Source organism: Dendropsophus ebraccatus, chromosome 7 (assembly GCF_027789765.1).
Source record: "Dendropsophus ebraccatus isolate aDenEbr1 chromosome 7, aDenEbr1.pat, whole genome shotgun sequence".
NCBI classification, from domain to species: domain Eukaryota; kingdom Metazoa; phylum Chordata; class Amphibia; order Anura; family Hylidae; genus Dendropsophus; species Dendropsophus ebraccatus.
In genome coordinates, this window is record NC_091460.1 from 1,508,125 (window position 1) to 1,529,861 (window position 21,737).

The 21,737-nt window shown below is 50.2% G+C and overlaps 2 protein-coding genes across 5 annotated transcripts in view; one reads left to right on the forward strand and one right to left on the reverse strand.

Moving 5' to 3' along the window:
* Positions 1-21,737, forward strand: part of LOC138797150 (oocyte zinc finger protein XlCOF22-like) — a 483,239-nt gene that overhangs the window by 53,249 nt on the left and 408,253 nt on the right. The gene's annotated exons all lie outside the window — the stretch shown is intronic.
* Positions 2,404-20,049, reverse strand: LOC138797204 (zinc finger protein 484-like). The gene is made up of 3 exons (XM_069977042.1): positions 19,885-20,049; positions 14,774-15,573; positions 2,404-4,297 (listed from the first exon to the last, which is right to left on the reverse strand). The coding sequence occupies exons 1-3, from the start codon at positions 19,979-19,981 to the stop codon at positions 3,725-3,727; spliced, it is 1,470 nt and encodes a 489-aa protein (XP_069833143.1). The 5' UTR covers positions 19,982-20,049; the 3' UTR covers positions 2,404-3,724.

Below are 21,737 nucleotides of genomic sequence, written 5' to 3' on the forward strand. Positions count from 1 at the left end.
GAAAAGCAATACTCCCGAGTATGTATCTACTGCCTATGTAGTCCCTGGCAGGCAGGCTCCTCTCTCCCTATGTAATAACTGGCGGGCAGGCTCCTCTCTCCCTATGTAATACCTGGCGGGCAGGCTCCTCTCTCCCTATGTACTTACCTGGCGGGCAGGTTCCTCTCTCCCTATGTAATACCTGGCGGGGCAGGGTCCTCTCTCCCTATGTAATACCTGGCGGGCAGGCTCCTCTCTCCCTATGTAAGACCTGGCGGGCAGGCTCCTCTTCCTATGTAATACCTGGCGGGGCAGGCTCCTCTCTCCCTATGTAATACCTGGCGGGCAGGCTCCCTCTCTCCCTAGTAATACCTGGCGGGCAGGCTCCTCTCTCCCTATGTAATACTGGCGGGCAGGCTCCTCTCTCCCTATGTAATACCTGGCGGCAGGCTCCTCTCTCCCTATGTAATACCTGGCGGGCAGGCTCCTCTCTCTCCTATGTAAGGCCTGGCGGGCAGGCTCCTCTCTCCCTATGTAATACCTGGCGGGCAGGTCCTCTCTCCCTATGTAATACCTGGCGGGCAGGCTCCTCTCTCCCTATGTAATACCTGGCGGGCAGGCTCCTCTCTCCCTATGTAATACCTGGCGACCAGGCTCCTCTCTCCCTATGTAAGGCCTGGCGGGCAGGGTGGTCTCTCCCTATGTAATACCTGGCGGGCAGGCTCCTTTCTCCCTATGTAAGCCCTGGCGGGCAGGCTCCTCTCTCCCTATTTAATACCTGGCGGGCAGGCTCCTCTCTCCCTATGTAATACCTGGCGGGCAGGCTCCTCTCTCCCTATGTAATACCTGGCTGGCAGGCTCCTCTCTCCCTATGTAATCCCTGGCAGGCAGGCTCCTCTCTCCCTATGTAATACCTGGCGGGCAGGCTCCTCTCTCCCTATGTAATACCTGGCGGGCAGGCTCCTCTCTCCCTATGTAATACCTGGCGGGCAGGCTCCTCTCTCCCTATGTAAGGCCTGGCGGGCAGGCTCCTCTCTCCCTATGTAATACCTGGCGGGCAGGCTCCTCTCTCCCTATGTAATACCTGGCGGGCAGGCTCCTCTCTCCCTATGTAATACCTGGCGGGCAGGCTCCTCTCTCCCTATGTAATACCTGGTGGGCAGGCTCCTCTCTCCCTATGTAATACCTGGAGGGCAGGCTCCTCTCTCCCTATGTAATACCTGGAGGGCAGGCTCCTCTCTCCCTATGTAATACCTGGCAGGCAGGCTCCTCTCTCCCTATGTAAGGCCTTGCGGGGAGGCTCCTCTCTGTCGCCCCCTATCACTTGTATAGCGTATAATAATAATAATAACAACAAGCTCTTATCCATCCCTATAAATTGAAGCAGGATGGGTCTGACCACGTTACACAGATGCAATGACAGGTACTGGTGGGTGTCAATTGGTTTCCCATCTGTGGTTGTCTGAGATGGTGGGAACTAAGGGGAGAGATGGGGAGAACTGAGCGGCTTTTAAGGGCTGTCAGAGTGTTGTGGTTTTTCTTCTACAAGTAAATGTACAGGGAAAAGTGCTCCATAACGTTCTCCACCACTTTATATCGGACGTCATCTAGGGGGGGGGGGGGGCACAGTACTGTCAGACTGTAACAGTGGTGTAATACACAGAGCCGGGCGTCTTATATCCATCCATGCCCCCTGCTGATCCCGCACCCTTTCCTTGGTGTTTCCATCATTTTCGGAGGTTTTCAGGTACCAGACCCCCCACCACCACCTGCCTGATAGGGGGCCCCAAAAATAGAAGTCTATAGGTCTTCCATTTTCTTTAATGCAGTTTATTACTCGAATTGAGAGCTGAAGGTTGGGAAAAATTCGGAAACTGGAGAGAAAGGAACGGCTGCACATCCCATCTATGGCTGATACTAATGCCGCTAGGCCTATATTAAAAATCAACACCAGAGTGTCTGTATATGAATTGATCAAGCCATATTGCCCCGTTTACCACCGCGCAGGTCCTCTGGTCCACACGGGTCCCTACGCTAACTCCACACCGTGTCGGTCAGCGACCACCAACCCCGCAAAGCGTGCACATGCAGGGAAGGGAGGCAAAGGAACGGCCCTGCAACCCCAATGTCACAGGACCAGACCCAAAAAGCCCCACCAAAACCCAGCCAGCACCACCGGCGGGGAAGGCTGCCCCCAAACGACACAAGTATGGATATGGTATTACACTTGCCATTGCTGCTCTCACAGAATGGGGAAGACATAGGGTCCAGACATGTGAGCACAGGCATCTCCTGCTAATTTTGGTCATGTGGGTCTTATAAAGGAGTGCGAAAATCGGAAAATTCTCGACTTGAGTAACAAGAGTCCTAGTATTAACTTTATATGGGGAGCCGTCCATGTTGGCTTCCAGATCCCCCCCCCCCCAGCACTCCAGGCTTCATGGTGACCGCACATCCTGTCCTGTAGGATCCAATCGGCATCAGCGATGATTTCTCCTCTACGTTACATAAAACCACGTACGGACACTGTCCTCTCAGTAAGAGTCGGCCATCACAGCTGCTTTATTCATAGACATTGTCCTGGGATGCGGCCTCATAGTATACAGACCGCACATATAATATAACATATAATACAACAAACATATAATATAACATGGCTCCAGGAGATCATTCCCATCCCAGGGTCACACACAGTATATTATGTATACAGTAAACCAGTGCCGGAAAACTACAGTAACAACTGCTTCCTACAAGCAAAGCAACAACGGCCAATATTAGTCAAACAGGTCAAAGGATTGTCCACACTGACGGATGGTGAGAAGCGATAAGAATACACGGCCAGATAAGAATACACGGCCCAGTCAGTAATGTGAAGGTGCGACAATCTGCTAGAGCGACGCTTGTTTCCATGGCTCGATAATCATGCAGCAAGGGTTGTATGTATATAAATTTATCCAGTTAGTGATGTCCGTGCAGTCCTTGTTTAAAGAGTGTAACAAAGAAGTACTACCCTCCTAATGCTCCCCGTGCTTCTTCCTGCTCCCCGCTACCTGCTTGCTGTTTGTAGCCAGCGGAGGAACTTCAGAGCCGGCCTCACTGGTCCTGACCAGGCCCCTGATTGGTTGAGCAGCCCATCACTTCTAAGACCGGCTCTGAGGCTTCACCAGTGGCTACGACCAGCGGGACAGAGCCAGAAAGACACCGGGCCGGCCGCTAATGAGTGTACGGAAGCAACGTGTGGCCGGCGATGGGTGTGCGGAAGCAACGTGTGGCCGGCGATGGGTGTGCGATAATGTGTAGCCGGCCGGTAGACAGGGCCTCTACCCAAGAGAAATGTCCATAAGAGTCTGAAAGTGTAAGTGAGGGTGCCGCAGGGATGACCTGGAAAATACACTGTGGGGAGACATTGACTGTTATCCCAACTCCAGAGAGACGTTTACAGGAGAGAGAGGTAAAGAGCAGTGCTGAGCGAGTGCGGGACGTAACAGTGGCCGTGCACGCTCTGCAGGAAGCAACATCTACAACGGAGAGCGAAACCAGTGGGCACACCCTCCGTTTCCAAAATTTTTTATAGAAAATAGTCACCAAAGTAAACCAGTAAGAAAGAGGCGACATAAGCCACAAACAGAGATAAGAGACCCAACGTATTATTGTCTTATCGTCCAATTCTCTCCTTCTCATCGTTATATACTGGACGAGGATTAAATGTCACTGTATGCACTTATATTATGGAAAAAGAACCACCTCAATGACACTCTGGATTCTCCGCAAAACACGTGCCACATTCTGAACATGAATATGGCTTCTCTCCTGTGTGAATTCTTTGATGATCAGTTAGTTTGCCTCTCGTTGGAAAATATTTCCCACATTCTGAACATGAATAGGGCTTTTCTCCTGTGTGACTTCTGCGATGCGAAACAAGATGTGATTTTTGTATAAAGCGTTTTCCACATTCCAAACAGGAATACGGCTTCTCTCCTGTATGAATTCTCATATGTGTAACAACATTTGATTTATCTATGAAACACTTCCCACATTCAGGACATGAAAATGGCCTTTCCCCCGTGTGACCTCTCTCATGTTTAAGAAGAAGGGCTTTACGGGAGAAACATTTGCCACATTCTGAACACGAATAAGGTTTTACTCCTGAGTGACATCTTTCATGTTTCACCAGATCCGATTTACTTATAAAACATTTCCCACATTGTGAACATGAGTATGGCTTTACTCCGCTGTGAATTCTTCTGTGTATGTTAAGATTTGTTCTCCTTGTAAACTCTTTTTCACACTCATCACATTTAAACTTTTTCCCCCCTTTCTGTTCAGTTCTTGTGGTCGCAGTGTGTAAGCGGTCAGGAGAAGGTTCCTCATGGTCAGAAGGATTATATGATAGATCTGTAGTGTGACGTCCTGGATGTACAGTAAGGGGGAGGAGGGCTTCTCCTGAGGAGTGCTGCTCTGCAACTTCATCCTCTTCTTTATAACTCAGCCAGGACATCATATCTTCTTCTGTGATCTCACTGAAGTTTCCTGTTAGGGTTCAGATGGATGATGTTACTTTTTTTTACACCATGAAGGAGAAGAATTCCTATAGAAAGCGCATCAGTCTATTATACCTCCAGAAAAAATCCTTTATAGAAAACTGTGACCTGTGTAACTCCATCCTCCCATACCTGGTATAGCAGCTGCCGGCATCTCCTCCTTCACCTCACTCATACACGGGGGATCGCCCCTCATCCTCTCTTCTTCTGCTTCATCCTCCACTTTAATATTATAGTCTCCCTCTGAATAGTCCTGGGAATACAGAGGACGGGGACATCTCTCTGGTGGATTCCTGTCACTGCCTCCATCTGTAGGGAACACACAGGGAGACAATTTATTATACACTGCTACATGTCATCAGGAGGAGGATGGGAGGAGGAGGAGGATCTAGGGGCCCCTCCCCCCTGCTCTCTAGAATCAGGAAGGTCTCCTCTTACCTTGTGCTGTGAGGCCGGGCGGCTGATCCTCCATCATGAGCGGCTGCTCCCCCCGGTACAGATCCTTGTGTCCTTCTACATACTCCCACTCCTCCATGGAGAAATAGACGGCCACATCCTGACACCTTATAGGAACCTGACACACACAATGATCACACAGTCATCCCCCCCAGCCTGCTGCCTCCTGGATTACTCTATCAATCTCCCAGCATTCCCCAGTGTCACCTCTCCAGTCAGCAGCTCAGTCATCCTGTGGGTGAGTTCTAGGATCTTCTGCTCATGTATCAGTGATGGAGGCTCCGTGATGGGGCCCCGGGCCCTGCTCCGCCCTCCTGACTCCTGGGGGAAGGCCACACCCTCCCCCCATGTCTTCTTCACTATGGTGTAATCCTGGGGATGGAGAGAGACAATGAGGGGACTGAGCCCAGTATTTCCTGCCTCCTCCTCACTACAAAGAGGAGATTGTGCCCCTGTATAGAGCTCTAGTGAGGAGGAGGAGACACATCTGGACTACTGGGGTCAGTGCTGGAGACCACCGCACCTACAAAGAGGAGACCAGATCCAGAACATAGAGCGGGGGAGGGAGGGAGGGGCCAAAGAGCCCAGACAACAATGGTGGAAATCTAGAGAAGTTACCTCTCCGGTCAGCAGGCGGATGATCTCCAAGGTGACGTGTAATATTCTCTTACTGATCTCATTCCTGTCCTTCTCCATCCTTGGGGGGGTCATTCAGGAGAAGAAGCGTCTGGAGGAGAAGAGGAGACAACTGGAGCACAAGGAGGGGCTAGTCCTGCCGGGGCCTTTATGTCACAGCCAGGGGCCCCAAACCATACAAGGGCCACAGCATATGTACCATCCCTCCTCCTGTAAGCTTACCTTACTGCTGGGGTCACACTGATAGTAACACAATGTAACATCCCTCCTCCTGTAAGCTTACCTTACTGCTGGGGGGTCACACTGATAGTAACACAATGTAACATCCCTCCTCCTGTAAGCTTACCTTACTGCTGGGGGGGTCACACTGATAGTAACACAATGTAACATCCCTCCTCCTGTAAGCTTACCTTACTACTGAGGTCACACTGATAGTAACACAATGTAACATCCCTCCCCCTGTAAGCTTACCTTACTGCTGGGGGGTCACACACTGATAGTAACACAATGTAACATCCCCCCTCCTGTAAGCTTACCTTACTGCTGGGGGGGGGGGTCACACACTGATAGTAACACAATGTAACACCCCTCCTCCTGTAAGCTTACCTTACTGCTGGGGTCACACACTGATAGTAACACAATGTAACATCCCTCCTCCTGTAAGCTTACCTTACTGCTGGGGTCACACACTGATAGTAACACAATGTAACATCCCTCCTCCTGTAAGCTTACCTTACTGCTGGGGTCACACTGATAGTAACACAATGTAACACCCCTCCTCCTGTAAGCTTACCTTACTGCTGGGGTCACACACTGATAGTAACACAATGTAACATCCCTCCTCCTGTAAGCTTACCTTACTGCTGGGGTCACACACTGATAGTAACACAATGTAACACCCCTCCTCCTGTAAGCTTACCTTACTGCTGGGGGGTCACACACTGATAGTAACACAATGTAACATCCCTCCTCCTGTAAGATTACCTTACTGCTGGGGTCCAACACTGATAGTAACACAATGTAACATCCCTCCTCCTGTAAGCTTACCTTACTGCTGGGGTCACACACTGATAGTAACACAATGTAACATCCCTCCTCCTGTAAGCTTACCTTACTGCTGGGGGGGTCACACTGATAGTAACACAATGTAACACCCTCCTCCTGTAAGCTTACCTTACTGCTGGGGTCACACTGATAGTAACACAATGTAACATCCCCTCCTCCTGTAAGCTTACCTTACTGCTGGGGTCACACACTGATAGTAACACAATGTAACACCCCTCCTCCTGTAAGCTTACCTTACTGCTGGGGTCACACTGATAGTAACACAATGTAACACCCCTCCTCCTGTAAGCTTACCTTACTGCTGGGGTCCAACACTGATAGTAACACAATGTAACATCCCTCCTCCTGTAAGCTTACCTTACTGCTGGGGGGGGTCACACTGATAGTAACACAATGTAACACCCCTCCTCCTGTAAGCTTACCTTACTGCTGGAGTCACACACTGATAGTAACACAATGTAACATCCCTCCTCCTGTAAGCTTACCTTACTGCTGGGGTCACACACTGATAGTAACACAATGTAACACCCCTCTTCCTGTAAGCTTACCTTACTGCTGGGGGGTCACACACTGATAGTAACACAATGTAACATCCCTCCTCCTGTAAGCTTACCTTACTGCTGGGGTCACACTGATAGTAACACAATGTAACACCCCTCCTCCTGTAAGCTTACCTTACTGCTGGGGTCACACTGATAGTAACACCATGTAACACCCCTCCTCCTGTAAGCTTACCTTACTGCTGGGGGGGTCACACACTGATAGTAACACAATGTAACACCCCTCCTCCTGTAAGCTTACCTTACTGCTGGGGTCACACACTGATAGTAACACAATGTAACATCCCTCCTCCTGTAAGCTTACCTTACTGCTGGGGGGTCACACTGATAGTAACACAATGTAACATCCCTCCTCCTGTAAGCTTACCCTTACTGCTGGGGTCACACACTGATAGTAACACAATGTAAACACCCCTCCTCCTGTAAGCTTACCTTACTGCTGGGGGGGGGGGGGGGGGTCACACATGATAGTAACACAATGTAACATCCCTCCTCCTGTAAGCTTACCTTACTGCTGGGGTCACACACTGAGGAGCAGAGATCTCCACACAACACAACAGCAGTGACTTGCCCGACCAGGAGCTGCTCTGTATATGGTAGGATGCTGGAGGTGTAGGGACCTGTGATGATGTCACAATCATGTGACCAGTACATGTGGGGGCGGAGCTCAGCAGTGCAGGAGATTGTGGTGAAGGACCTGCCATCATGTGACAGGAGTGGGTGGGGCTGAGCAGTAGTGATCAGTAGCTGGCGTCCTACAGTCACCTGGACTGTTGATGTTATTTCTAAGTGGTTCTGTGTGATGATGTCATGCCATGTGACTCGGCTCGTTTGTGGGCGGAGCTGTGGTCGGTCAGTTGTGTTGGCGGTCTTTTCTGTCAGCAGGGAGGAGGTGGTCAGTGTTGCTGTGTGAGGAGGTGGTCGGTGTTATGATGCACAGGAGGTTCCCAACACAGGAGTGTATGTGATATTGTGCAGGGACACAGGTCTGTGGGGCACTCTGACTGCAATGGCCGGGCTCTGACTGCCCTTCCTCTGTGACTGGAGTGAATGGTTTGGGGCACCTCTGCTACACATATGAGTGTAGTCACATGACTGTACGCTGCCTCTCATTCTGTGCATGTGACTGCGCTGCCGCAGCGGGACGCAGTGTGCGTGGAGCCGGATTGTGGGACTGTAAAAGTGATGATGGAGGCCTAGGACCCACTATCAGACTGCTGAGGGTCTGACACCTGGCGTAACGCCATCTAGGGCTGAGCCATTAACCCTTAGAGGACCGAGCCAATTGCAATTTTTGCCACATGAGCCCTTATCCTTATTTTTTGCATCAATAATTGTACTTTGCAATGACGGCTGAATTATACCATAAAGTCACTGCGAAACCAGGAAAAAATAATGTGTGGTGAAATAGAAAAAACAAACAAACGCATTTTGTTTATTTGGGGGTATTTGTTTTTACGCCATTCGCCCTATGGAAAAACTGACTTGTTATATATGTTCCTTAGGTGGTTACGATTACAACGATATATAACATGTATAACTTATATTGTATCTGATGTAAATAATACAAACCATTGTTACCAAATATATGTTCCTTACAATCGCTCTATTCCCCGGCTTATGGCACTTTTATCCTTTGGTCTATGGCGCTGTCATTTTTTGCGCCATGATGTGTTCTTTCTATCGGTACCTTGATTGCGCATATGCAACTTATTGATCGTTTTTTATTACAATTTTTCTGGATTAGATGTGACCAAAAATGCGCAATTTTGATTTTTTTTTTGTGCTGACGCCTTTTACCGTACGAGAGCAGGAATGTGATTAATTAATAGTTCGGGCGATTACGCACGCGGCAATACCAAACATGTTTATTTTTATTAATAACATGGGAAAAGGGGGGGTGATTCACGCTTTTTATTAATAATAAAACTTTTTTATTTATTTTTTATACTTATATTAGAAGCCCCCCTGGGGTTAGGGTTATTTCCCCCCCTGGGGTTAGGGTTATTTCCCCCCCTGGGGTTAGGGTTATTCCCCCTGGGGGACTTCTAGTATAGCCACATTGATTTCTCATAGAAGAGATCTATGCAGTATAGTAATACTGCATAGATCAATGAGAAAGGCATTCTATTGCCTTTGGCTGCTGCAGCCGAAAACAATAGAGTGCTGAACCGGGATTAGCGCCATTACAGCACAGACCCCGGCCGGTGCAGGGAGCAGGCATCGCTCCTCCGCCATCGCTTGGCGGTGGGGGTGGGGGTTGTTGGCAATCCACCCAGTAGACACAAGGGAATAGGCTGCAACAACTGTTCAGATGCACCTGTCAACTTTGACAGCTTCATCTGAATACTTAATTAACGGGCACGGCCATCGGCACCTGGGATTGCGGTGGTTCAGAGCGGGGTTGGCGCGCGGCTGGCTGGGCATGTGAGCGGACGCGAGTTCTGAGAGCTCCCCCGGGTCCCGCTCAATATCCGCACAAGATGGCGCCAACCCGCAGCCACCCGTCCGACCAGACAACTCACAACAGGGACTGTCACCAAGCTGGCGACGTTCCAAAGGTAACAGATCCCACGGCTGAGCACCACACGCGCACCCAGTGCTGGTACAGTGGAGGGTGAGGAGATAGTGGTCTGCCCACTGGATACTGATCCCTCAGACACTGAACATGGAGGGGAGGGCTGCAGTGATAAGGAGAAGGCTAAGGGTGAAGCTGCTGGCGCCATGGCTGGGAGAATGCAGCAGACCTGTGCACTAATACATACCCCACAGGCAGCCGGTGATCAGGAACCCACACTAAGGGACATTATGCTCGCAGTCTCAATTCCTCCATTACTAAATGCAATGCTGCCATTTCATCTCTTACACAACAAGTTGGCAGCCTGCAAGGAGAGGTGGGGTTTCTCCGCCAAGATTTGCGTAAAGTTAGTGATAGAACAACGGAGGTGGAGCACCGAGTGGGTGATTTGGAGGATAAAGTTGCGCCAATTGCCTCAACTTCCCGCAAACATGATCAGCTCCTCTCACAACTTCTATTGAAAACGGATGATTTGGAGAACCGCCTAAGGCGGAACAATGTGAGACTTGTTGGGGTTCCGGAGAGTGGAAGGTACGAATCCCACAGAATACTTTGAGAAATGGCTATCTGAGGTGGTTGGGAAGGACAATCTTTCGCCCATGTATGCTGTTGAACGGGCCCATAGAGTGCCTACTAGGCCCTTACCACCGGGTGTGCCGCCTCGGGCAGTGCTGGTAAAATTGCTCCACTACCGTGACCGTGATATTATTCTGCGTGCTGCACGAAATCTGCCGGAAGCTGCTATCAATGGCTGCAAAATTTCCTTCTTCCCTGATCACTCTGCGGAAGTCCAGAAACAGCGAGCCCAATTCATGGAGGCGAAGAGGAGGCTGCGCAATCTTCAGTTACCATACGCCATGTTGTACCCTGCAAGGTTGCGCGTTGTGGCAGCGGGGGAGACCCATTTTTTTACTTCTCCGAAAGATGCGACGCATTGGCTGGATCAGGAAGAGCAACATCTTCGTGGCAGAAGGAGTCCGAATCGCCAAGATCATCCGGCCTAAATTCAAGAACTGTTCATCCTCAGCATAAGCTATGGTGCCCTCAGAGGATGTCCGGGTGTCTGATAAGTATATGCGTTCTCTGATTCATGTTTACATTTATGTTTACCACTCATTTTTTTCTCTATTTTCTCCTGCTGGCCCGCAGGACCACATTTAGCGGGACCGGACCTGCTCTACGTATATAGCATCACTGTTATAGAACTGTTCACTGTTCTACAGTTACGGAGGACTGGTGCCCCAGTCTGCAAATTTATTGGACGCAGACCTTTGTGTTCCTGAGATTGTTGGTTCTTACTTGTTTTTTGGGAATTTTTGGTCTGACCTCTTGTCTTTACAGACATACAGTATCATCTCCAAATACTTAGAAAGGTTTCCGCTGACGTTGAGGGAAAATGGGAGGCAGATATTGGTCCCATCGAGGAAGGCCAATGGAAAGAAATAGTGGCAATGAAGCCTAAGCTGTCCCTGGGGGAACAACACCGTCTCTCTTATACCTGTTACATCAGATGTACCGTACACCACAATTTCTCTTTCGTATCAATGCCCGGGATTCACCAATGTACCCATGATGTCACATCCATGAGGGGGGTCTCCTACACATGTTTTGGCGTTGCCCAAAACTCTCTTGCTACTGGAGAGGGGTGACATCAGCCATACGCAAAGCTTACTCGGTGGAAGTGCAGCAGTCCCCACTGGTTTATATATTAGGATATGTAGATGATTTAGCGCTAAATATTGTGGAACAAACTGCAGTAGCTCGTATCTTGTTCATGGCACTTAAGCTTATTGCCAAACACTGACTTGATGAGAACCCCCCTTCCGTAGCAAAATTCGTGGGAAAGGTTAACTGGTTAATAGGCATTGAGAATGATGCATATGAGAAACTGAAAGCTACCAAGAAATTTGACAAGATTTGGGGTAAATGGATGGCTACTCCTGATCTTGCGTCCCAGGGCTCCCGCACATAAACCGTACTTCCTGTAGGCTAGATCAATGTTCTGTGTTTGCCTCTTGCTGTCAGGGAGCAGGCACGGTGCTTGTCTCTATTTCGGCCTTCTCCTCTGGGGGGGGGGGGGGGGGGGGGAAAGGGTATGCCCTCTCTGGGTTTTGTTTGTTATGGGAGAAAAATTTTGAAAATGTCTTTTTTCTTTGTTTCAATAAAAAAGATTTAATTTACAAAAAAGAGCAGGACGCCGGGACCACGTGCAACAAGAGAGGTAATGTATACACGCAGAGGAGCCGGGCGGGAGCGGATGAAGGGGTTAAGGGGGCGGCTGCATTACATACTCGCAGCAGTCTTTCAGACCGCTGCGAGTATGTAGTTACTGGGACCTGCCCTCTTAGCGGATCTCGCTGCAAAACTCGCAGCGAGATTTCGGGTGCGAGTCGTTACGTGTGAAGGCACCCTAAAGGGGAAATCCGGCCATTTTTAAAATCCGTCAGGTGGGTAATTTGATTACAGGTAGTGATTACCTCTCACTGTGCCTGCAGTGAGTGACTGGACCGGCCTTGGGACCCCTTGGGCTCCAGGATGTCTGGCACTGACAGGTCATGACCTGGCCACTGGGGCAGGACATCACTCCAGTCACTGATTGGCTGAACAGCCAATCCATCAGCCGGGATGGGCCCCCTCCCCTGATGTGTGATGTCATCACAACTCAGGGGAAAATGTCTTCCGACGGGGGCCCGCCGCTCACCGCAGGCACAGAGAGAGGTCAGCTGCTACTTGTTATTGATCCCTGCTGGCTTACGGACATGTAGGGTACAAATACAAATAACGTCCGCAGTGGATTTCTCACTGCGTATACTTGCCCATTCACTTTAATGGGCTGACATACTCGCAGCAGGATTGTCATCCCACTGCGAGTATGTCAAACTCAGCGCCATTAACCCCTGCGGCCCAGGAACATACTGTACCGGGTCCCCGCTCCGGCGTGCTCCGGGGCCTCCTGGCGGTCAGCCAATCAGTAAGCTGCCGCGCCGCAGTATGTTCCTGCTGAGATCAGCTGAGCGGGACCGGAGCCGGGAGCCTCACTGCAGCCGCGCCGCCGAGCAGGTACTGTATGCTCTCGGCGGCGGGCGGCGGGAATCGGCCGGGGGGGGGATGCGCCGGGGATCGGAGATGCGGGCGGCGGCGGGCTGAAGGATGTGGCCGGGGATGGGGGAATGCGCCAGGGATAGACTGATGCGGCCGGGGATGGTAGATTCGGGCGGCGGGGCTGCGGGCAGCGGGGGGTTAAAGCACATACTGACAGCGGGATGTCAATCCCGCTGCGTGTATGTGCTATCATAGGGGGTCAATGGTACCGGATCCGCAGCTGATCTCGCTACGAATCCGCAGAAGTGAGATCCGCTGTGGATCCGGTAGGTGTGAAGGCACCCTAAACATAAATAGTGAGCTTGTTATCTTGGCTATCCTGTTATCTTAAGCATGACCACTCTCTTGTCCTTAGTTTGGGTGAGGACAAGGCTGTTGCTGTTTTTCCAATAAAGTAACATGTTATTTCTAACCCTGGAGAACCCCTTTAAGTAGAGATGAGCGAGCTGAGCCTCATAAACTGAAATCTGTTCCGAACTTTGCATAAAGTCTGGCTCGCTACCGAACCAAATTTATTGCAATGTTTAGAACAAGATTGGCAAGATGGCGGCCACAAAGGTGTCCTCTGGGTCTCCGGTGTCTACAGACGCCCCATGCTTCACAGAGCAGCACCCCGGTCCCCTTCATGGAAAAGAGCAGTGACAGCCTGGCCTATGCTATCCTATGATATAGGCCGCACTGTCACTGCCCTTGGACCTGGGTGCTGCTTAGTGGTGATGTAGGAGCAGCCGCGGACAGCAGTGACAGCCTGGCCTATGCTATCCTATGATATAGGCCGCGCTGGCACTGGTCAATGATGATGTAGGAGCAGCCGCGGACAGCAGTGACAGCCTGGCCTATGCTATCCTATGATATAGGCCACGCTGTCACTGGTCAGTGATGATGTAGGAGCAGCCGTGGACAGCAGTGACAGCCTGGCCTATGCTATCCTATGATATAGGCCGCGCTGTCACTGGTCAGTGATGATGTAGGGTTACCAGCGGGAGCAGGCGGCTGAGGAATAGGAGCTCAGGGCCTGTGGGGGGGGGGGGGAATCTCTGCATCGGGGACAGAGGTCACTGGTGGGGAGTAGCAGTGGGAGATGATAGCGGAGCAGTGCTGGGCCGGCAGTGCAGGGGATTCCCGTCAGTGAGATGGGAATCCCCCTTCTTTACAGGGTGTTCCCCAGAGAGAAGCCGGAATGGGTGGCTGTTTAACCCATTAATGACTCATGACGTACCTCGTTCAGAGAAGGGCCGTGCACATTTAATTACCGCTGTTTTTCAGCAAATTGCAAAATTCGTAGCAATAATATCGCTATTTTAATGTGGAATTGCAAATTTATGGCAAAATAGTAGTAATTAATGCTAATGAAATGTGTGTTACAGAGAAGCAATTGCTTAGATTGTGCCGGTAAGGCTACTAGCAGCGCTCTGAGGACAGGAAAAACCACTGCCTCACCGCGTCTCCCATAGACCTAAAGACTTGTATTCTGGTGTATGAGACAAGCAGAGAGCCGGGGACTAGTCATCTGGGCTGGGACTAGTCACGGCTCTCCACCTGTCAGCGCGCTCTGCAGGATGACTGACAGGAAAAGAGGCCAGTTAGAAGCCGCTATCCTGTCAATCATCCTGCAGAGCACGCTGACAGGCGGAGAGCCATGACTAGTCCCAACCCAGATGACTCTTCACGGATCTTCTGACCTAACTAAGAATCCAGGTTACTCACTATACCAGAATGTTTCGTCCACAACAGAAGTGCAAATTCATGGAGCATTTCTTACACTTAATTCATCACCCATATCTTTATTTTTTCTCTTTCATTCTGCATTTTTTGTTTTATTTAAGACAAATATTTTACATCAGCTTTACGTCTGCGTGAATTCTCTGATGATAGTTTAGTTTGCCTTTAGTAATAAAACATTTCCCACATTCAAAGCAGGAATATGGCTTCTCTCCTGTATGGGTTCTTCCATGTGAAACAAGCTGACACTTATCGGCAAAACATTTCCCACATTCTGAACATGGATATGGCCTCTCGCCTTTGTGAATTCTTTGATGCGAATCGAGCTGTGATTTATATGTAAAACATTTCCCACATTCTGAACATAAATATGGTCTTTCGCCGGTGTGACATTTCTTATGTGTGATAAGATTTGATTTGTTTCCAAAATATTTCCCACATTCTGGACATGGAAACGGCTTCTCTCCTGTGTGACTTCTCACATGTGTATCAAGATGTGATTTACGTGAGAAACATTTCCCACACTCTGAACATGAATATGGCCTCACTCCTGTGTGACTTTTCTCGTGTGCAACAAGATTTGATTTCCCTGTAAAGCATTTACCACATTCTGAACATGAATATGGCTTCTCTCCTTTATGAATTCTTCTGTGAGCAAAAACACTTGATCTCCTTGTAAATTCTTTTCCGCATTCAACACAACGAAACCTTTTTTCCCCTTTCTCATCTATCCTTATGGTAGCGGTGTGTGAGCGGTCAGGAGAAGGTTCCTCATGGTCAGGAGGATTATATGATAGATCTGTAGTGTGACCTCCTGGATGTACAGTAAGGGGGAGGAGGGCTTCTCTTGAGGAGTGCTGCTCCGCACCGCCAGCCTCTTCTTTATTATTCAGCAGTAACACAATGTTCTCCTCAGAGATATTACTGCCACTTTCTGTGAGGATAAAATAAACTGAATGTTATGTTCTTCCCACACAACAAAGTAGAAAAATGAATAACGTTTCCTTGGATCTCGGCCAGACATTTTTCTTTAAGGGTCTTTTACACCGGCTGATTATAGTGCAAGCAATCGTTAAACAGTTAGGGTGGTATTACACGGGCCGAGCAGGGCCCGATAATACCTGTAAACGAGCAGCGATCTGCAAGATCGGTGCTCATTTACTGAACCTATTACACGGCTCAATAATCGTTAAACAAGGGCTGCAGGGACATCATTACCAATGTCCTTGCATAACTATATACATTACCCATCCACGTTCCAGGGCTGCTGCTGCGGTCTTCTTCTCCCCGGGTCCCGCGCGCTCTAACGTCCCGGTCAATCACAGGCCGGGACCGCCGCGGCCTGTCAGCTGACAGGCCACTCTGACGTTACAGCGCGCGGGACCCGGGAAGAAGAAGAGGATAGTTAGTCGCCGCCCGCGCACCGCTATTACACGGAGCAGTGCGCGGTCGGCGCCCGACAAAAATAGGTCAGAACCTATATCAACGATCAGCCGATGATCGTTGTCATTGGCTGATCGTTGTTTTATTACATGGAACGATAATCGGCCAATTATCGTTCCGTGTAATAGTAACCTTAGAATGGAAGCGATAATCTTCTAGTGTAAACGCGGCAACCATCAAACCGAATGAAAATTCCTTCAAAATTGTTAATAGTTCTGGAATCTGTCCGTGTAAACTCACATTGTGCACGGTATATAGAGTCACAGAATATAGACCAAGGCAATCACGATCGCAATAACGACTTTTCACACGCCTATTGTTTAAAACAAAAACTCGTCACTTTGTTCGCTATAAGAGCAATTGAATGATTTATCTGTGTGTACGATTACCATTGCTCTTAGTCTGCATGACCCCCAAACTGATCCCCCCCCAATCCAACTGGACGTGCACCCCACACGTCTCTGAATATACTTCTGCAGCTGATCCTACAATGGAAAGCCGCAGCATGGAGGACACCTGCTCAGATCTGCCTCAGGGACCTATCACACAGGACAATTATCGTGCGAAAAATTGTTATATTGTTTGAATTTAAACGATAATTGCTCTGTGTAATTGCAGGCAACGATGGAAAAATCGCTCGTATGATCATTGATTTTGATCTGACCCTAAAGTCATTGTTAATTGTTCGCTGTAATTCCACATTCATTCGCTGTAATTACGCATTTGTTCACTAAGGTTACAAACCCACTTGGCGGGTCTGCAGCGAGTCTCCATGCTGCGTTTTTGCAGCGAATCTTGCTGCAGATCCCGACCCTATGCTTTTAATGGCAGACAAACACGCAGCAGGGATGTACATCCCTGCTGCGAGTTTGTCTGCAGCCCTCTCCATTAACCCCCCGGCCGCCGGAGCTGATACTTCACCTGATCCCAGGGACCAGGTGAAGTATATGCTTCAGCCAGCTGCCCGCAGCCCCGGCCGCCCGATCGCCCCCCCCCCCCCCCCCCCGCAGCCCCGGCCGCCCGATCGCCCCCCCCCCCCCCCCCCCGCAGCCCCGGCCGCCCGATCGCCCCCCCCCCCCCCCCGCAGCCCCGCAGCACCGATCGCACGCCCCCCCCGCAGCCCCGGCCGCCCCCCCCGCCCGATCGCCCCCCCCCCCCCCCCCCCCGCAGCACCGATCGCACGCAGCCCCGGCCGGCCGCCCGACCGCAGCCCCGGCCGCCCGATCGCCCCCCCCCCCCCACAGCACCGATCGCATCGGGCGGCCGGGGCTGCGGGGGGGCGATCGGGCGGCCGGGGCTGCAGGGGGGCGTGCGATCGGTGCTGCGGGGGGGGGGGGGCGATCGGGCTGCGGGGGGGGCGGCCGGGGCTGCGGGGGGGGGGGGGGGCGATCGGGCGGCCGGGGCTGCGGGGGGGGGGGGGGGGATCGTGCGGCCGGGGCTGCGGGGGGGGCGATCGGGCGGCCGGGGCTGCGGGCGCCTGGCTGAAGCATATACTTCACCTGGTCCCCGCTCCGGCTTGCTGAAGACATCGGGAACCGCCGGAGCCGGGATCAGGTGACGTATCAGCTCCGGCGGCCGGGGGGTTAATGGAGAGGGCTGCAGACAAACTCGCAGCAGGGATGTACATCCCTGCTGCGTGTTTGTCTGCCATTAAAAGCATAGGGCCGGGATCTGCAGCGAGTCTCGCTGCAAAAACGCAGCATGGAGACTCGCTGCAGACCCGCCAAGTGGGTTTGTAACCTTAGGCTGGGTTCACACTGCGTTTTTGCAATCCATTTTTTTTATCCGTTTTTTGCAAAAAAAGGATGAAAAAAACAGATGCATTAGTGTTTTGTGTCCGTTTTTTTTAACAGACACAAAAGTAGTGTCAGCTAGGTTTTTGTGTCAGTCAAAAAAAACGGATCCTTTTTTTACAATGGAAGTCAATAGAAAAACGGATGCACACAAACGCAAAAACGCAGTGTGAACCCAGCCTAATCGTTCAGTGTAATTGCACAGTGTTCATTGTTTTGCTGGAATCTGATGGAGTAACCAATCATAGTAACGATTGTAGCAACGTTCGTAACTGACAACTCGTTCTGTGTAATATGGTGAACGATAAACAGTCTCGTTTGCGATTATTCGTCGTTAGTCGTCATAAATTGCTTTGTCTAATAGGACCCTGATAATTCTTCTGAGACCACTGGAAATCCACAAGGCTACGGCGGTAACTCACCCCACACCCCATCCATATGGCCCTTAGGTTTCCCAGGCTGCTATCGCTTTCCCACAGCTCCTCTCTCAGTCTCTCCCATTTACCATCTTACTGTGGAACAGATGTTGTGAATCTCCCGACTCATCACCGACTAATACATCATCATCCTCAGAGTGGAATAATTAAACTGGATAGCTGTCCTACCTCAAGGCATTAGACAATGGGTGCCTCTCTAGCTACCTGCGTGACTTCTGCGGAGGTCCACTGCGCCATGCTAGGGCCCTTGCACACGGTATAAAAGAGGCTGAATTTACAGCCAGACTCCACTTGATATTCAGCCTGTCCCATTTCTTCTATGGGATTTCTCCTTTCCGCTCACAGAATGGACATGTTCAGAGGCGCAAGAGAAATCCCATTTTAAGAAATAGGACCAGCTGAAGATCGAGCAGATTCTGCCTTTTTTACTCAGTATGCACAGGCCCTTACAGTATAAAAGGAAGGGATAGGTAACTCTCCACGATGGCTCCACAGTATAACAGGCAGTTTGGTGTAGATGACCTATAAATCTTTCATTCCTCCAACAAAACCCGGGTCACTGCACCTTTGCATCTATGGAAATTCTCCACCCAGCAATCCCACCAGCTCCGTCCCCGGTGGCGCTCCCTCTTGGCCATTGCGACCATATGAAATAATAGGTATAACTACCAGGCTAGAGGCCTGTGTGAGGCCGGGAGCTGTCAGTATAAACTATCAGCCTGACATGTATAGCATCAGGGCAGGAAGGCAGATGTCACGGGGCCCACCAGCAGCCATTGTGGAGCTTTACTCCTTAACACCTTTCAGCTTTTCCCTTATGCTATTTTGGTTCTCACATAAGAGTCATATAGGGACTTATATTTTCTGCAATAAGTTATATTCCATATAGTAAAGACAAAAAAAAATCTTTAGGAAATAATTATTCGGAGTTCCTCATGCATTAAAACACGTTAACATTTTTCTCCAGGCCGATACCGATACATCAGAAACTGACTTTTTCTTTCATTTTACAACTTAAAAAATAATAAATGTTTGCATGCCCATGTTAACTATATCTCTTATAGCTTTTTATTGTTTGCATCTATGGCGCTATTTGCGGTGCCGTCCTCGTGCCACGATCTGCAGCCTCACTTTGTGGCGCTATGTGCGGGCGCCGTGCCACGATCTGCAGCCTCGCTTTATGGCGCTCACTGCGCTGGATGGAAAGCATTGTATCTTACTAGTTCTCACATTAAAATACAGAGGATGAGAGGCCAGGAGGACATGTAATAACAAATCTTATCCTCTATTGGACGGAGGTTGGGCCGCTCCGCGTCTTACAGAACATTCTCTGCCAATCGTCCAATCTCAGGAGCTGATGAGGAAACGGAAGTTGTTTTTTTTTTTTATTACATTCCAGGATATTCAGAGCTCTCACAGTCTGGATGCTTCCATAATCCATAGAGGACTATATGGACTACCAGCCGGAGATAATCGGCTCCAGAGCACGAAAGGTGAAGCAAGGATCTAGAATCGTGTGTGATCTACAAGGGAAGCAATCTACAGAGAAGATAGAGAGAAATCTCCTCTTACCTTGTGCTGTGAGGCCGGGCGGCTGATCCTCCATCATGAGCGGCTGCTCCCCCCGGTACAGATCCTTGTGTCCTTCTACATACTCCCACTCCTCCATGGAGAAATAGACGGCCACATCCTGACACCTTATAGGAACCTGACACACACAATGATCACACAGTCATCCCCCCCAGCCTGCTGCCTCCTGGATTACTCTATCATCTCCCAGCATTCCCCAGTGTCACCTCTCCAGTCAGCAGCTCAGTCATCCTGTGGGTGAGTTCTAGGATCTTCTGCTCATGTATCAGTGATGGAGGCTCCGTGATGGGGCCCCGGGCCCTGCTCCGCCCCTCCTGACTCCTGGGGGAAGGCCACACCCTCCCCCCATGTCTTCTTCACTATGGTGTAATCCTGGGGATGGAGAGAGACAATGAGGGGACTGAGCCCAGTATTCCTGCCTCCTCCTCACTACAAAGAGGAGATTGTCCCCCTGTATAGAGCTCTAGTGAGGAGGAGGAGGAGGAGACACATCTGGACTACTGGGGTCAGTGCTGGAGACCACCGCACCTACAAAGAGGAGACCAGATCCAGAACATAGAGCGGGGGAGGGAGGGGGCCAAAGAGCCCAGACAACAATGGTGGAAATCTAGAGAAGTTACCTCTCCGGTCAGCAGGCGGATGATCTCCAAGGTGACGTGTAATATTCTTTTACTGATCTCATTCCTGTCCTTCTCCATCCTTGGGGGGGTCATTCAGGAGAAGAAGCGTCTGGAGGAGAAGAGGAGACAACTGGAGCATAATGAGGGGATAGTGCTGCCGGGGCCTTTATGTCACAGCCAGGGGCCCCAAACCATACAGGGGCAACAGCATATGTAACACCCCTCCTCCTGTAAGCTTACCTTACTGCTGGGGTCACACACTGATAGTAACACAATGTAACATCCCTCCTCCTGTAAGCTTACCTTACTGCTGGGGTCACACTGATAGTAACACAATGTAACGTCCCTCCTCCTGTAAGCTTACCTTACTGCTGGGGGGTCACACTGATAGTAACACAATGTAACATCCCTCCTCCTGTAAGCTTACCTTACTGCTGGGGGGTCACAATGATAGTAACACAATGTAACACCCCTCCTCCTCTAAGCTTACCTTACTGCTGGGGGGGGGGTCACACTGATAGTAACACAATGTAACACCCCTCCTCCTGTAAGCTTACCTTACTGCTGGGGTCACACTGATAGTAACACAATGTAACATCCCTCCTCCTGTAAGCTTACCTTACTGCTGGGGGGTCACACTGATAGTAACACAATGTAACATCCCTCCTCCTGTAAGCTTACCTTACTGCTGGGGTCACACTGATAGTAACACAATGTAACATCCCTCCTCCTGTAAGCTTACCTTACTGCTGGGGTCACACTGATAGTAACACAATGTAACACCCCTCCTCCTGTAAGCTTACCTTACTGCTGGGGTCACACACTGATAGTAACACAATGTAACACCCCTCCTCCTGTAAGCTTACCTTACTGCTGGGGGGTCACACACTGATAGTAACACAATGTAACATCCCTCCTCCTGTAAGCTTACCTTACTGCTGGGGTCACACACTGATAGTAACACAATGTAACATCCCTCCTCCTGTAAGCTTACCTTACTGCTGGGGGGGTCACACTGATAGTAACACAATGTAACATCCCTCCTCCTGTAAGCTTACCTTACTGCTGGGGGGGTCACACTGATAGTAACACAATGTAACACCCCTCCTCCTGTAAGCTTACCTTACTGCTGGGGGGGGGGGGGGGGGTCACACACTGATAGTAACACAATGTAACATCCCTCCTCCTGTAAGCTTACCTTACTACTGGGGTCAC